General features: G+C 51.5%; 8 protein-coding genes across 8 annotated transcripts; 5 read left to right on the plus strand and 3 right to left on the minus strand.

The window, feature by feature from the left end:
- Positions 1-207: 207 nt before the first annotated feature.
- M436DRAFT_56350 (aldehyde dehydrogenase PutA) lies at positions 208-1,868 on the plus strand (the record flags this gene model as incomplete). Its single annotated transcript, XM_013567999.1, has 4 exons — positions 208-609; positions 661-1,178; positions 1,230-1,444; positions 1,516-1,868. The coding sequence occupies 4 exons, from the start codon at positions 208-210 to the stop codon at positions 1,866-1,868; spliced, it is 1,488 nt and encodes a 495-aa protein (XP_013423453.1).
- A 317-nt stretch (positions 1,869-2,185) lies between these two features.
- On the plus strand, positions 2,186-2,607 carry M436DRAFT_76312 (uncharacterized protein; the record flags this gene model as incomplete). The annotated part of the gene is made up of 2 exons (XM_013568132.1): positions 2,186-2,205; positions 2,265-2,607. The coding sequence occupies 2 exons, from the start codon at positions 2,186-2,188 to the stop codon at positions 2,605-2,607; spliced, it is 363 nt and encodes a 120-aa protein (XP_013423586.1).
- Positions 2,608-2,737: 130 nt separating this feature from the next.
- M436DRAFT_56329 (MFS general substrate transporter) lies at positions 2,738-4,604 on the minus strand (the record flags this gene model as incomplete). Its single annotated transcript, XM_013567989.1, has 5 exons — positions 2,738-3,766; positions 3,820-4,016; positions 4,067-4,335; positions 4,394-4,463; positions 4,523-4,604. The coding sequence occupies 5 exons, from the start codon at positions 4,602-4,604 to the stop codon at positions 2,738-2,740; spliced, it is 1,647 nt and encodes a 548-aa protein (XP_013423443.1).
- Positions 4,605-5,220: 616 nt separating this feature from the next.
- Positions 5,221-6,559, minus strand: M436DRAFT_76314 (uncharacterized protein; the record flags this gene model as incomplete). The annotated part of the gene is made up of 3 exons (XM_013568133.1): positions 5,221-5,759; positions 5,813-6,067; positions 6,118-6,559. The coding sequence occupies 3 exons, from the start codon at positions 6,557-6,559 to the stop codon at positions 5,221-5,223; spliced, it is 1,236 nt and encodes a 411-aa protein (XP_013423587.1).
- A 439-nt stretch (positions 6,560-6,998) lies between these two features.
- On the plus strand, positions 6,999-9,368 carry M436DRAFT_56473 (FAD/NAD(P)-binding domain-containing protein; the record flags this gene model as incomplete). Its single annotated transcript, XM_013568022.1, has 6 exons — positions 6,999-7,043; positions 7,100-7,543; positions 7,594-7,818; positions 7,871-8,309; positions 8,365-8,990; positions 9,054-9,368. The coding sequence occupies 6 exons, from the start codon at positions 6,999-7,001 to the stop codon at positions 9,366-9,368; spliced, it is 2,094 nt and encodes a 697-aa protein (XP_013423476.1).
- Positions 9,369-10,714: 1,346 nt separating this feature from the next.
- Positions 10,715-12,334, plus strand: M436DRAFT_56347 (ATP-dependent protease-like protein; the record flags this gene model as incomplete). Its single annotated transcript, XM_013567997.1, has 1 exon — positions 10,715-12,334. One exon carries the CDS (start codon positions 10,715-10,717, stop codon positions 12,332-12,334), a length of 1,620 nt encoding a protein of 539 aa, XP_013423451.1.
- Positions 12,335-13,147: 813 nt separating this feature from the next.
- M436DRAFT_85682 (uncharacterized protein) lies at positions 13,148-14,374 on the plus strand (the record flags this gene model as incomplete). The annotated part of the gene is made up of 1 exon (XM_013568134.1): positions 13,148-14,374. One exon carries the CDS (start codon positions 13,148-13,150, stop codon positions 14,372-14,374), a length of 1,227 nt encoding a protein of 408 aa, XP_013423588.1.
- Positions 14,375-14,647: 273 nt separating this feature from the next.
- M436DRAFT_14700 (uncharacterized protein) lies at positions 14,648-15,215 on the minus strand (the record flags this gene model as incomplete). Its single annotated transcript, XM_013567941.2, has 2 exons — positions 14,648-14,714; positions 14,767-15,215. Coding segments are annotated over 2 exons (516 nt in total), but the record flags the coding sequence as incomplete, so codon positions are not given.
- Between the last annotated feature and the right edge of the window lie 357 nt (positions 15,216-15,572).

A 15,572-nucleotide genomic window follows, 5' to 3' on the forward strand; every position in this document is an offset into this window, starting at 1 on the left:
AATTGCCGACTCGGGACATGTGGAGGACCTCCGTAGCCCGGTATGCACCAACCGACATGTGATTCTGCTCCGGCCTCGAGCGCCCTTTGGGTTGCACGGAACACGGGATCTAGTATAGGTGCTGCTGTTGGCTTTGGAACGAATATCTGCTGTGTATCTCACCCTCCTCTCTTTCACCGGATTTTGCACATCACATACCTTTCAAAAATGTCTAACAGACCATTCGCACAGCTGCAAGCCGCTGCCATCGATGGCAGAACCAGAACTGTGTTCTACCGCCAGGCTCAACTTGAGAAACTACACAAGAAGCTCGTTGCAGATGCATCAGAGATTGTGGATGCGATTGTTGCAGGTTCTGGACTCAGCCGAACAGAAGCACAAGTTGAATTCTCGCTTGCTCTTACGACGGTTAGAGAGCGCTTTGCTGAGCTTGAGCCAAAGAAGGAGCTCGAGAACGAATATGCTGTTGCTCGTGGAGAGGATGCTGCTAGTCTGAGACTTGGATACGGCACCGTATACATCAAGGCTTCGTCAGACCACACTCCTTTCTACTCAGCTATTGCACCTCTGAGTGCAGCAATCGCTGCAGGAAATTGCGTGGTCTTGCAGGTACGCGATTCAGATATATTGATCCAGACCTACCACTGACAAGACGTCTAGGTTGAGAACAGCCTTCGCAGCCTCCCCACCATCCTCCGCAACACGCTTAAGTCTGCGTTGGACAACGACACATTCGACATTGCACAACAACCCGTACAAGATGCATCCTTCCTGAGCAACTGTCTGCAAGTCGTCCAGGACGGATCTGTCGACGGTGCCCCTGCACTGAACCAGCTCGTCTCGAAAGCAGGCTCAGTCACAGCAGCAATCGTAGACAGGACAGCAAACTTTGACGAGACTGCAAAGGCTCTCGTGAATGCTCGCTTCTCCTACAATGGCAAATCGCCGTATGCTCCAGACATCATCTTCGTCAACGAGTTCTCCAAGAAGGACTTTTTGCAGGCGCTGCTCAGACACTCTGTGTCCTTTGACGAAGTAGTGGAGAGAGAAAAGTCACCCACCCGCAGAGGTGGTCGCGAAAATGGCATCAGAGATCTGATCTCCAGTCTGCAAAAGGATGGAAACGGACGTGTTATTGCGCAAGAGTCGAACCGAGCGATCCTAGAGTTGACCAAGAGGTAAGTGAGACCACAAATCTCGAAGAGAAACAAGCTGACATCCAAGTGCAGAAGTACAAGCCTACTCAAGAACAAGATCAGCGAGCCCGTTCTGCTCGTACATGCCGTCAAGAGTCTCGACGATGCCATTGACTTCATCAACAACGGCGACAGCAACGAACTACTGGCAGCATACCACTTCGGCGAAAACGCCCAGTGCAAGTATCTCAGCCAGTTCGTCGCATCGCAAGTATCCTACATCAACCACATCCCAGCAGAACTTCTCGGTCAGTAATCTCCAAAAACTCGCACTTTACCTCAAGACACACAAGATCCAAAAACTAACACCCCACCTCAGTCGGTCCCGCCTTCCCAACCGGCCACCCCATAACCTCCACCCGCTACCCAACCTCCCTCTTCACACGCCCAACCCCGGCCTTCGTCACCAACACCACAACCTCAAAAACCGTAGAGGCAGCCCTGAACGGCGCTTCAAAGTCAGAGAAATCGACTGCGGTACAAACGCTGTATCGTCAAGCTGTTGCCGATCTGCCTTCAGCGCACAAGCGGCCAAAGCAGACTCGTGCAGCTTTCGGTTTCTTCGAGCAGAGTATGCTGTTGAATCTGGGCTTTGTGTTGTTGTCGACCGGAGCTACCATTGCGGCGACTGTGATCCTGGGAAAGCGGGCTAGGGCTTATTACTCTCACTAAGAAGAAGCTCGGATTGCCCGTGTAGTCTTTGTGGTGATTCTGGTGTGTTTATTGCGTCTTCTGTTGGTCGAGAGTCGTAGTTTGAGAGATTCTTTACGATTCCCACTCTTTTTGCAAGCGAAACAGGAGCGAGCTCCCAGTCAAACGTTTCTTTTGTGCCCTTGCTTTTGCTCTGCCATCAATGTGTTTTTGCTCACCAGCCATCTATCTACAAACAAAATCGAAATCAATTACACAACGTACGTGCAGCAAACGGTCTTATCGATTGATTGCAGAAAATTGACAAGACACCAAGAACCACACAACCCGCCAGAAAAATGCCTCTCGTCGAAAAATCGTACGTCTTGGGCCAAACCCACTCAAAAAACCAACAATACCCACTAAACGAATGCACAGATATCCCGCCATGATGAGCGCAATCAAAAGCTCCTCTGTCCCCAGAACTTCCTTCTTGGTCTTCTACTCTTCAATCGTGGATGGCAGGATGTGGTGCCCGGACTGCGTTGACGTCGAGCCTTCTGTGCGCGAAGCCTTTGACAGCAATGACAAGCCCGAAGCCATGCTCTTCTACGTAGGCAAGAAAGAGGAGTGGCGTACACCTGAGAACGTGGCTCGTGTGGATTGGAAAGTCAGTGGTATACCTACCATCATCAAATTGCAGGAGGGAAAGGAGATTGCTCGTGTTACTGAGACGGAGATTTTGGATAGCGGCAACTGGCAGGCTTTCCTCAAGAACTAATTTACATTTGTTGTCACATGGGATGGGTTGAGATCAAGATGCAAAAGTGTACGTTGCAAAAGATTGCTCAAAATTCTGGAGTTTACATGACAAGGACATTACAACATCATAGATCAATGCGCTCAAGCGCTCATTCGCCTCTGGCATATCCTTTCATCACAAGGTTGCTGGTAGCAAATCTCAATCTCTTGCCGAACAACCAGACGGGTACAGTGGTAAGACTGAAGACGCCCATGAGGAGAGCAAAGATTCCGAACGGCTCAGCGGGTCCTGCACTCTCGACCCAAGTGCCGACGAAGAAAGTCCAGGCGAAACTGATGACAGCACGGAAGGTGACAACCATAAGGAAGCAATCGGCACTCCAGGCACCATAGCTCTCAATGAGGTAGTTGAAGCCGATAGAAGGCACCTGCATGAGACCGAAGGCGACCATTCCATTGCCAAACTCGAGACCAATCCATGCCTTGGGTGTTGCTGCCTTGGCCGAGAAACCGAAGACAAGAGAGCCAGCGGTTGCGATGAGGAGGGCAGGGAACATGAGAGGAAGACGTGCTTCAGGCTCACTGAACCCGTGGCGCTCCTTCTTGGCCTGACGCTTGACAATGTAGTCGGCAGTGAAGTAGGTGTAGATTGCGCCAAGAACGGTACCGACCAGACCGCCAACGTTGATCAGACCGACTGAACCGCCCCAAAGGTAAGGTGGTTGAGCAAGGATCTGGGGTGCAACAGTCGAGATGGTAACGATCAGTCCGACGAGACCGGCGTAATGCAACATGACCATCCATGTACCGGGGAAGAGAAGAGTGGTGTAAGGAGTGATGCAGCGCTTGAAGAAGCCAGGTCTGTACATGCCAATCTTGAGACTTCTGGCGAAGGTGTATTCGGGGAACACAGTCGAAGCGACAGTCTCAACTCTGGCCATCTCGGCCTTCTCCTCGATGGGGGAGTCTCTGTTGTAGCCTTCAGGACGTACGACAGCCATGGCTGCCTCACGGTCGAAGAGCGTCTCGGGAACAAAGAAGAAGCTCAAAAGCATGACGGCCCCCGACAGAATAGCCGAGATGTACATGGTCCATCGCCAACCCATGTCGTGGGTGATGTAGCCACCGACTAGGCCGCCGACCAAGGAGCCAGAAGCGAGGAAGATGGTGTAAATGGCCTGGGTATGGTCAGCTCAACAGTTCTCACCCTTCAACTTCGTGGCTGACTTACCATAGCACGACCTCTTTGATGGACAAAGAAGATTTGACCAACAACATCAGGGGCAAGGGTATCGGCGGCACCACCACCAATACCTTGGAAGACTCTAGCAGCGAGCAGACTGTTGTATGAGTCGGCTTTGCCAGCCCATACTGATGAGGCAAAGAGGATGGCAAGACAGATAAGGATGATAGGACGACGTCCGAAGGCTAGCATATCATAAGCGTGTGCATGATCGATTGCATTGAGCGACACTTACTGTTGCCAAGCGGCACCCACCAGATGTTCGCAGCACCGAGGAACAAGTTGTTGACGGCAATAAGGTGGGTGAGCTTGCTGAACGGCACGATACCAGTGGGTGGTCCCCGCTCATGGAAGGTCGCAAAGGCAGTAACCAGATTGGGCAAGGCACTGCTGATGATCGAACTTGAGACGTTGGTGACGAAGGCATAGAGAGCCATCAGCGCTAGGATCGTGATCTTTCGCGAGTTCGAGAAGTTGAGGGGATCCGCTGGATCCGGTGATGGTCTGTTGAGATGTTTGTCAGAGAGGGCATTCTGGAACAATGGTGATGAAAGCTACATACTCAGGATTCAGGTGGATGTGGTTTTCTTCGACTTCATGATGACCTGTGTTTGTTCGTACGAGTTCTCTGTCTGTTGTCGATAGTTAGAGATGTTGTTGTTGATGTCTTGTTCGATGGTCCGCCACTCACCCATCAACGTGACAGTGCCAGGAGGCGCCATCTCATTGAGCTCCTGCTTATCCAAAGAGAAAGCATGTCTGAATTGAGTCATGATGAACGATATGCCTTGACTGGCAATTCTGGTGTGCAAACGATATTGCTGAAGAGGGAAGGACGTATCGAGATGAAGATGCCTGCGACAACAGAGAAGGAGCGTGGTTTATGAGTCCTGGGATGCTCGCCAACCCTACCCAATCAGAGATTGCATCGGCAGCGCATTTCGTGCCCACCTATTCAGAAACAGTCAGTAGATTAGGGCACACAGGCTCGTGCCCTTTTTCTCTCCACAACATGGCAGTTCTGGAGCGCACCCCCACACCAATGTGTGGTTAGTCTAACGATACTCAGAAACGAACAGATCTCCCATTGGATGATGCTGAGTAGCTCTAGACCCAACTTGTAAGGCCACGCAATTAGACTTTGTTAGTGCATCCTGTGTGTCGGAACCGCGTGGGGAAGTGTGGAGAGCAACTCTGGGGAGAAGAGTTGTGGAGAGAGACCGATGGAGACAGGTTGATAGAGGATAGCAAGGACTGAGGCTTCGTAATCATGCCCTAAACCACCGGATGATAAATGTCGATAAACAAGGTTTATACATGTGCTATAAACACGACGACATGTGTTCCCGGTGGACTCCGGGCAAGCATTCCTGAATGCAAGCACTGCGTCTACTCGCTACTCCACGTCTCCGTTGACAGGGCTGGCAACAGTTCTGCTCTACATTCACCAAAGCCGACACCCTCGCCGCACTTTCCTGTGAACTGTACGACGACGCCATCCGAAAGGTAGCCACGTTGCTCAGCTGGCGGAGGAAGGTTGTGTTCGAGCAAGCATCCACGCCCGTTCTCAGAGTCTTCTGATACTGTGCCGCAAGCGAGCAGATCTCCCGCCTGGAAACCGCAGCCTGCACTGCCCTGGTGAGCCAGTAGCTGCTCGAAAGACCAAGCCAGGACTTTGCTGTTTGCGACGCAAGCACGAGTTACATCGTTCTCGGGCGATTGGACGTATACATTGAGGTCGACGGACAAGCCTCGATCATCTTTCTCCACTGCAAGGTGGGGAGGCAAAGTATGCTTCCAGCCTGGGCCGCTGACGCGGAACGGCTCCATAGCATCGTATGTTACGATCCAGGGTGACAGTGTTGTGCCGGAGTTCTTCGAGTTCAGCGGGCCGAGCGGGATCATCTCCAAAATCTGGATGTCACGGGCTGTAGGCTAGTCAGTTTCTAGAACACTTGTACTTCTTCCTCGAGGTACTTACCACTCCAATCGTTCAACATCACGAAGCCGAAGATGTGCTCGCCGGCATTGTTCGCTGTGACAGTCTGGCCATATGGAACCGGCTTGCCTATCACAGCAGACAGTTCCATCTCGTAGTCCATTCTGCGACTAGGTCCATGGATGATTCTCTTGTTCTCGCCTTTCATTGCTGCCATGTGGTCCTCCCAGAATTGGCCGATAGGTCTTCTTACGGGAGTGCCAGAAACTTTAATGCTTGAGCATCTGCCAGCATAACCTAACCCATGTAAGTATGAAGCCTTGACGTATAGGTATGGGTGAGCCTACCTGGAGGAATAAATCCCCATGAAGGAGGAAGTCCTCTTCTTCCCGTGGCAGCATGGCCAGCGTTAAGGTTGTGGTACTCAGAACAGGAGAAGTCGGTAAAGTCTGAAACATGAACTGGAAGGTGCATCTGACATGCTGAAAGGTCTTCGGTGCTACTCTCGGGTAGCTTGTCATCCTTGATGAGCTTCTGGATGGCAGAGCGAACAGATTGGTGAGCAGGTCTACCGAGCGCTGCAAATGCATTCAATGTTGGTTGTGAGAAGATTCCATTGGGCAGACTTTGCAACTCAGAGACCGATTGCACGAGATCTGCCAGGAAGATGACCTTGTTCTCAAAACGTGTAACTGCTTGTTGAGATGTGTGTTTGTTCGAAGATGCGATGCCAAAGGGAATGTTCTCAATGCCAAAATGGCTACCAAAGTCGGATTGTAGAGACGTCATTGTGTGTGTGTTAGTATACAGTGAACGAGATCCTGGGCGGAGCAAAAGCTGTAGTAGTGATCAAGGTCGTAAGAAATATCTCGGGAACGGATCTCCAAGGCCAACACATGTACTCCTGATGAGTCTCATGCGTTGTGATTATCCTTCGGTTAATGCGGCGCTTGGATATTGAAAGACCCCACCACCCCGCTATCTTGCCCGTACTCTCGCGTCGGGTGTCCACATTCCGGTGGAGGAACGCTGGTCAGCAACCCCCATTTTGTGTTATTGTAGGGACCAAGCTTGATTAGTATCGTACGGCATGATTTTTAGGCCGAGTCCGGATCCTGTGAATATCCAGAGTCCGTGATCAAGGAGGGTCGTGACTATTTGTCTAGGTGGCATCCATCTTTCTTTCGAAATCGTCTACGTCCAGATTTCAGAAAGACACACGTTCAAGATGGCACTCAATGTTTTGATTGTAGGAGCTGGAATCGGCGGTCTTGTACGTTGCACTGAATAATTCTGAGGTCGCAACGACCAGTCTGACAAAACTTGTAGATGGCTGCGATTGCTCTCCGAGAGCAAGGACATGAGGTAACTCTCCTCGAGTCTTCCAGGTTCAGCAACGAGACTGGAGCAGCTATCCATATGGCACCAAACGCGAATGGTTTGCTCAAGCGCTATGGAGTCGATATCGAAAAAGTTGGCGCAAACGAATGCAGCCGAATTGCACAATACCACGCCGAGTCTGGAAAGGCACTCTTCCAAGTCGATCTCACAATGCCAAACAAGCAGTGGCAGCACAAGTGGCTGTTGGTACACCGTGCCCATTTGCACAACGCTCTGAGAGAGCGAGCCATCGGACAAGAGGGCAAAGGCAAGCCCGCAACTCTGAGACTGGCCAGCAAAGTCGCTTCAGTAGACCCGGAGAAGGCAGAGGTGACCCTGGAGAACGGCGAGAAGGTGTCCGGCGATGTCCTTCTTGGAGCTGACGGCGTTCACGTAAGTAGCAACGAAGATGCCCCAGAAGCTCTGAGCTGATGTTTTTGCAGTCGCTATGTCGTAAGGCACTCGACCTCGACAATGCGGAGAAATACACACCGTTCGATTGCGGTCACAGTGCTTACCGATTCCTGGTACCCAAAGATGAAGTCATGGCTGATCCAGTCTGCCGAGAATTCGTCGAGCAGGAGGGTATGCTCTGCATGATCGTTGGTGAAGACCGCAGAGTCGTTGTATATCCTTGTGTGGAGAACAAGCTCATGAACTTCCTTCTGGTAAGCACTACCATCGTATGTACGAGTCCCTCGACTGACCTGTGCATAACAGATCCACCCAAGCAGTGAATCACGCTCGGATGATGCTGGCTGGAACCAACAAGGTGACAAGAAGCGTATGCTTGCCAGTGGTGCCAGCTTGGCCCCTCAAGTTCGCGCTCTCCTAGAAAAAGCTCCCGAAGACAGCTTGAAGGTCTGGACTTTGCTAGACATGGAGGTGCTCCCTACATGGATCAAGGGAAGCATGGCATTGTTGGGTGATGCCGCTCATCCATTCTTGCCTCACCAAGCTCAAGGTGGTGGTCAAGCTATGGAAGACGCAATCTCGCTCGCAGCGATCTTGCCTCACGGCACCCCCAAGGAAGACATTCCTGAAAGACTGAGATTGTATGAGCAATGCAGACGCGAGCGTGCAAACAGAATTCAGGACGGTACCAGACTAAGTGGAACATCTCAGAAGGATCTTGCAAAGATGGGCAAGAAGTACGATGGTAAGTGTCTGCGGCCTGTCATTATAGTCCTGTTGCTGACATCAAGTGTGATTAGCTTTTGCCTTCACCAACTACAACTTCGGCCATGACGAATGGGACTTCTCAAAGAACGCTCTGAACAAGCATCTCTGGTCCAAGCAGCCATACCGTTTCCGTCAGCCAATGTCATTCGGTCCTAGCCCGGGTCCACGCCAGCCGCTCAATGCTCTGCTGGATGTGCACTCGATGGCTAAACAGAACCAGACAATAGCCTCAATCCGATTCAGGACCTCAAGGACCTATCTTCAGAACTTGTTGCCAAGCTCTTCGTTCTCCTTCATGTCAGCGGCAACGGTCGTAGAAGCCTCTATCGTGTGTTGCTCGCTGCGCAACATGACATGGCTCGGTAACACTGGTTACGACCACTGCGGTCTCTACATTCACGGAGTGAAATACACCAAGAAAGATGGCGAGATTCTCCAAGGAACCTTCCTACCAATTTTGTTCGAGAACCTGACCGATCCCATCATTACTGGTCGCGAAGAGCTTGCCGCACCCAAGTTGGGTTGCGACATCGACGTCTCAGCTTCTGGCGACTCTCGCAGCGTACGCATGAGTTGGCGTGGAACCACTTTTGCTGAGCTCGAATGGAATGGTCTTCGAGCAAAGCCTCAGACAAATGGTACCAGTGGCGCCAACGGCGTGAATGGAGCCCAGAGCAAGCCTCCTGGGCCACCTGGGCCTCCTGGACCTCCGATGCCCAAGATCGAAGACAACGGCTTGTTTATGTACCGTTACGTGCCAGCTGTTGGTGAACCAGGAAAGGCGGATGCCGAGTATGCCGTCTTTGACGAGTATGAGAAGAAGGCACAGTCATCTGCAGAGCCTCAGCAAGAAGTGCAAGACCAGACGACCAAGTCGGCATCTATCAAGTTCTCGGCTGGTGACTGGAACTCGCTTCCGACCCTACACCACATTGCTCAAGGCCTTGCGGACGTGCCGATCTACGGCATCGTGGAGGCCACTGTGAAGGAAGTACCATCGGTAGGCGATGTTAGAGGAGCAAGGAGAATTGAGTAGACCTTGAATTTTTGCGTTCTTCTTTGCATTTCAGCGAAAGGCTATTGGAGTTGGTGTTCGATCGGTAGATGTGCAGATTGTCATGCTCTAGCAATCTCGATAATCATGAAACAAGACATGAGATGTGTTCCATTATGCGCTGCAGAGTCTTTCGTGTGCAACAGTGGAGTTCCGTAACTGAACTAACAGTGCAGATTGTATATCGACATGTCATCTCGACTGCCAACTGTCGGTTGTTGAGACCAAGTTCGGATATGCGCCTGTGTCCGAAAGACGACGAGGCTCGAGCTCTTTAGAGTGGTTGCTCAGGAGATGTCCTGGCTGCCTGACCGTGAAACATTTTGTGGCTCGTTTGAGAGGTGTGGCATTCGTGTTACTCTTGGCCTCATCCACATTCATTGCTCTGGTATCAAAGCTCTGACACGCTGACAAGAAGGCAGAGCCGCGAACGAAGACGAAACGGTTTGCTAAGCACGTTTTGGAGTTCACCAAGTTGGCATGGCCAGACCTGGGCTAGTGCAGATTTAAGCATGACGCCTACAAATTCTGTGGTAGGCCAACCCGCGCGCCGAAGATTTACCTGTACATGAGAGCGAATAGAGATCGATATGTTGCTACCAGAAGACGGATTATCGGTCGATCTTGCAAAGTCGCGGGAGGCCTCGCCCACATGATTCGAGGGTCTTTTCTGATTCTGGAGCAGGAGACGGGCATGTTGACAAAGCGCAGTTGCAGGAAATGCACAAATGTCGAGCCAAACCCCTCTGCCGAGCTCCGTATCGACGCAGTGCAAAGGTCTCGATCGCCATGCTCGATCGCGAAGTAGACAGACTCAGTGGCGGGCCAATGACCGGTAAAGTCGAATAGGTAAATGACCCCTTTGATCGATAGCGCCAACAATCGAGTCGCTTCGCCCACTCGACTCGTGCATGTCATGAAGGCCCTGGTCGCCTCCGCCGCTGCTTCCCGGACACCTTACCCTGACTGTCTGAAGCATTCGACCATGTCATGTCGTGCTTGCGTCCTGCCTTGTTTTAACTACCCTCTCGCTGGTCTCGTTCGCTAACACACTATTGTACCTCGCACTATTCTCGACAACGTGCGCAGAGAAGCACATCTTCCCCAAGCTCCCAGTTCGGCACGTCTTACACCAACACCGAAGTGGTCTCGACGTCATCCGACAGCAAAGACCCTGGACATATTCCGCCTACACAGCCAAAGTCCGGCGCACTTCTACTCAGCACGCCGACAGGCGTGACTTGCAACACGCTGTGCTAGATGGACACGCACCTCTTTGGCGCGCATAGCATATGAACTTGATCAACGATAGTATCAGGACCTTGTCTATGCACGACGGCGAGGCCGGGCCGTCAGCCTTCATGGATATCGATCATCTCGTCATGGACAAGCAGCAAGCCTCTGCCTTGACTGCTCACCAAGATGCCCGCACCCTCATCCGCTTGATCCAGTGTCCACAGTGCTCCAAGCCCTACACCCACCCCGTCACCCTTCCCTGCGGCAACTCGCTATGCCGCACGTGTCTACCTCAAACCTACTTCCGCGAAGGCGTTTCATATCCCGATACTCCTGGACGACAACGCGGCTTCCTCTGTCCCTACGACGACTGTGCCGAAGAGCATGTCCTCGCAGACTGCAGCATCGACGTTACCCTCTCAAAACTCATGGAAGCCATTGCGGAACTCGTCCGTCGACACATCGAACTGGCTGGCAGTCGAGAAACGTATATGGAAGAGGTGGTAAAACAAGACGAAGTCCTAGGTCCCATAACATCGGTCGACCTGGACAAAGAGAGCCCTCGATGCTGGACCATGCCTGGCGCTCGTCTGGTCGCTACATACAACCTCGCCGGTTCCGGCATCCTCAAATACAAGACCGAGGTCACGTACACAGACTTGCCTGACGCAGGCGAAGCCGCGAAACAGACAGATCAGGCGCTGCTCGTACAACTGCTTGATACGGCGCAAAAAGAGGTTGACTGCCAGGTCTGCTACAACATCATGTTTGATCCTGTCACAACAGCTTGCGGCCATACACTCTGTCGCAAATGTCTGGCTCGCACTCTCGACCACTCGACCCATTGTCCCGTCTGCCGTCGCTCCGTCATCACTCCACCTTCGCTACTCAAATACCCAAGCAACAAAACTCTGGTCAGTCTTCTTGAGGGTCTCGTTCCAGACATTGTCTCCGCTCGCGCCGAAGCTGCCGCGCTGGAAGACGCTATCGCTACTTCGGATTTCGAAACTCCCTTGTTTGTCTGCACCCTTGGTTTTCCTGGTTGTCCGACTTTCCTGCGTGTCTTTGAGCCAAGATACCGTCTCATGATCAGACGCGCCATGGAAGGGAATCGACAATTTGGCATGGTTACATACAACCGCCACGGCCTGCCTCAAGAAGGGCTGGGCAACACACAATTTTTGGCATATGGCGTCATGCTTTACATTGAAAATGTGCAAATGCTTCCTGACGGCCAGAGTATTGTCGAAACCAAGGGCATGTACCGTTTCCGTGTGAAACAGCACGGTACTTTAGATGGCTATACTGTAGGCAGGGTCGAACGTGTCGAAGACGTCTCCCTTCAGGAAGAAGAGCGTCTAGAAGCCGAGGAAACCTCGCTGCCACCAGCTGCCGAAAATGACATGGAGGGTCAAGTCAACCGCATGTCGACTCGTGAACTCCTCATGCTCGGACTCGATTTCATCCTTGTCATGCAAGGCCGAAGCGCACCCTGGCTGCACCAACGCATCCTAGAAGCCTATGGCGGCCCGCCGGACGACGCCGCTCTCTTCCCCTTCTGGTTTGCCAGCATCCTCCCCATCAGTGAAGATTGGAAGTACCACTTGATGCAGACCACAAGTGTACGATCCAGACTGAAGATCACTGCACTTTGGGTCAAACACATGCAGACGCAGCGATGGTACCAAAGCAATGCATGCACAGTCTTATGACTGATCACGCATCTCGCATTGCGATTTGGCGCTCCCGTCTTCATCATTCTTGTTGCGGTTCGAAACTTTGTACGCGATACTTGAAGTGGAGCCCCTTGTTTCCCAGAAAAACGTTTCGGAGGCTCCTTTCGCTGAGCATTCTTCTTTTTTGACCATTTCTTCTTTTGTACATTCTTTCTCGGGCCTGGTTTTTTCCTTTTCTTTTACTTGCTTTCTTTCATAGCGGTCGCCATATATCCGAGCTATTAGGCTCACCACCGCCAGGCGTCAAGGGTGTGAGATATATAGGACAATAAATGCTTCCATTTGCTTGTTCTTTGCTTTGTTGTGCAGATTGGGCAGACGAGAGGTATGTCAATTCTTGTCTTCATCTCCTTCAAAGCTTGGATCTTCTGTATCTGTAACTGTCTGTGAATCTGTGAACCGATGGTACAATCGAGGATTTGGTATAGGAAGTTGTGTGAGGTTTCGCGGAAGGTTTTGAAGACCGACTGCATCTTCACTTGGAAGTCGCAAGGCAAGTGCCTTCCTTAAACACTTTTCGTCCGTCACTTCTCGGCATCCTGACTTCTTCATCTCGCCATCGTCCAACCGAAACACAACACTGCTTCGCTCTCATCGAGTTGCCTCCACTTTCTCTCCGATGTGCTGCATCAAGCATTCGTCTTCGTTATCACACACCAGGAGTCTCATATCTGCTCGTTCGTGTGTACACTCTCCCAAAACTTCATCTCTATCAACGATCGTGGTACACAACAAACCAAACACCATCTCTGTTCCCAGCAAAGTCACGAAACTATCAGAGCCACCATCATGGATCTTCCGACTTCTTTCTCTTCACTTCCGCCCGAACTGGTTGACAAGATCTGCCGCAACTCCACCCTTGAGAAGGAAGATCTTATTGCTCTCCGCTTGACTAGCAAATCTCACGGCATTCATCTCTCGGCTTCCAAGGAGTTCGCCAAACGTTATTTCACAGACATTTCTCTCATTTACTCGCGCTACAGCCTACAAACGTTCGCGGAGGTCTGCAGGCACTCTGTCTTTGGCTCTGCAGTGCGGAAAGTTCAGCTGTCATATGCTCGGTTCATGCCTGAGTTCTTGGGAGAAGAAAGCAAAGACCTGTTCGAACGTCTTCGGCTCGGAGCAAGGTCTCGAGGACGGTTCGAGTACTTAGACAACATACGACTACTCGTCAACCGTTGCGACGAAGAGGAAGACCTTCAAAATTCTGGCGACGCCGAAGGCCTTCTTGCTGCAGCTTTCACCGCGCTGTGTCATTGGCATCATCCTCTGGAACTCGTTGTGTCATCTTCAGAGACTCGTGCATTGGGCCTGAACCGAGTCTATAGTCCCAACATAATGCACAGCACACACTGGAAGTGTCATATATTTGGCACGATAGCACTCCTCTGCCGTGCGGCCACCTTGAGCAGATGCGTTGTACAAAAGCTCAAGATTTGGGGTGATATCTGGGACAACTTGGTTGATAGCTCGGCTGACTCACTGAGCGTGTTAGCCCAGCTGCCCGAGCTTGAGCTAGACACATGGTGTCCAAGTGGACCAGACACTCCACATATCCCACGCCTCGAAAACATGGTAATCAATATGCTAAATGATGCAGTCAGCCTGAAAGAGTTGCACCTCGGTTCTTTGTGTGTAAACAGATACCACAAGTGTCTTCGCAGAATCTTTCTGGTTCTATCAACGATGAAGCTCGAAAAGCTCACGCTATCAGGGATCGATCTCGACGGGTTCGAGCCTTTTTTGGAGAAACGAATCGAGTCCCTGCGTCACCTGGAAATGGACCAATGCGAACTTTGGGACGGAAGTCTGAAGAACGTATTGATATCTGTCCAGGAGAACCTTCCTCGACTCGAGTACTTCTTAGTCCACGGCATCTCTAGACCTTGGATCAACCAGAAAATTGAACTCAAAGGTGTCCAAGGAGTTCATGATGGCATCAACAAGCTGATACAGACAAGGCAGATCTATCTCCAAGATTCAGAACACGATGCTTGGAATAGTGACGGATACTGAAGCAACGAAAGAAGCAAGCGAAATGAATGCTTGTGACTCGAAGATAAACCAGCAGAAGACAGATCGGAGATAAAGCATGTACGTTAGCGGCAAGTTTGGCCGGGCGTTCACGAAGCTGCAAAGCTGCAGTCATACCTAGCTTCGACCAATCGGTCTAGCATAGCAGAATCAAGAAAGTCATTTGATATATCATAGCTGAACAACGGGCGAGCATTGTAGTGTGTTTTTGCAACGTGAAATTTGTATGTGTATATCAAGACGCACAATGGTGATCTATTTTCCATCACCACCGCCCATGACAACCTGGACGAGTAGGAAGAGGCCGATTGCCCACCAGTACCTGTTTATGGTTAGCAAAATGATCCGCGAGTATGTATATCGAGGGGACTGACTTTTGCAAGAAGGACTTCTCGGGTTCTTTGGCCTCGGGCTCGCCCTGTTGGTTCACGACAATCGGCTTGTCAAAGGCCACCTGAGGGCCCTGTCGCAGCGGCACAACCTCGATAGCAAGCGAACCATCCGCAGACTTTCCAGGCGCAGTGCTGAATCCAACATGCCACACATCTCCGGTAGAATCGACGAACAAGCGCAGCGCAGGCTTCTTTGACGCATCGAAATTGGCTCCTCTTGTCGATACACCAACCCAGTCGCCAGCACGGTGTACGCCTACTCGTACGAAATCATCTGATGTGACTGCAGGTGCGGTATATGAGTCTACGGTGGCATTCAGGGCGGGCCAGGAGTAGGAGACTTTGGCGAGGGTGAGAGGTGCTGATGCTGCTGAGGGCCAGGCGAAGACGTCGACGGTGCGGAGGGAGTCTGTGGTGGCTGCGGCGATGGCAGAGGTGGCGCACAGCAGAGCTGCTAGCAGGTTGCTTGCTCCTGTGAGACGCATTGTGTTTTGTCGATATTGTTGCTGGTTACGGTAACGATGCGGCTTTGATATGGCACTTGTCCGACTTGCTTGGAGCTTCAATGCCAAGAAATTCGGAGGAAGGTTGACCGAGAGAGTCTGGACCCTGACTTTCTGACTTTCTACACGTCACTTTCTGTGTGTCGTCGAATGGGAAAAGCGTCCTTCAGCCATTGTTGTCCGACGCCGCTGAGAGCTGCACAGCTCTTGTTGATCGATAAATTGTTGAGACGAAAAGATGGCTCTCCTGCGGCTATCCTCTCATGAGGCGACACAATGCTGTAA

Source organism: Aureobasidium namibiae (assembly GCF_000721765.1).
Source record: "Aureobasidium namibiae CBS 147.97 unplaced genomic scaffold scaffold_21, whole genome shotgun sequence".
Taxonomy (NCBI): Eukaryota; Fungi; Ascomycota; class Dothideomycetes; order Dothideales; family Saccotheciaceae; genus Aureobasidium; species Aureobasidium namibiae.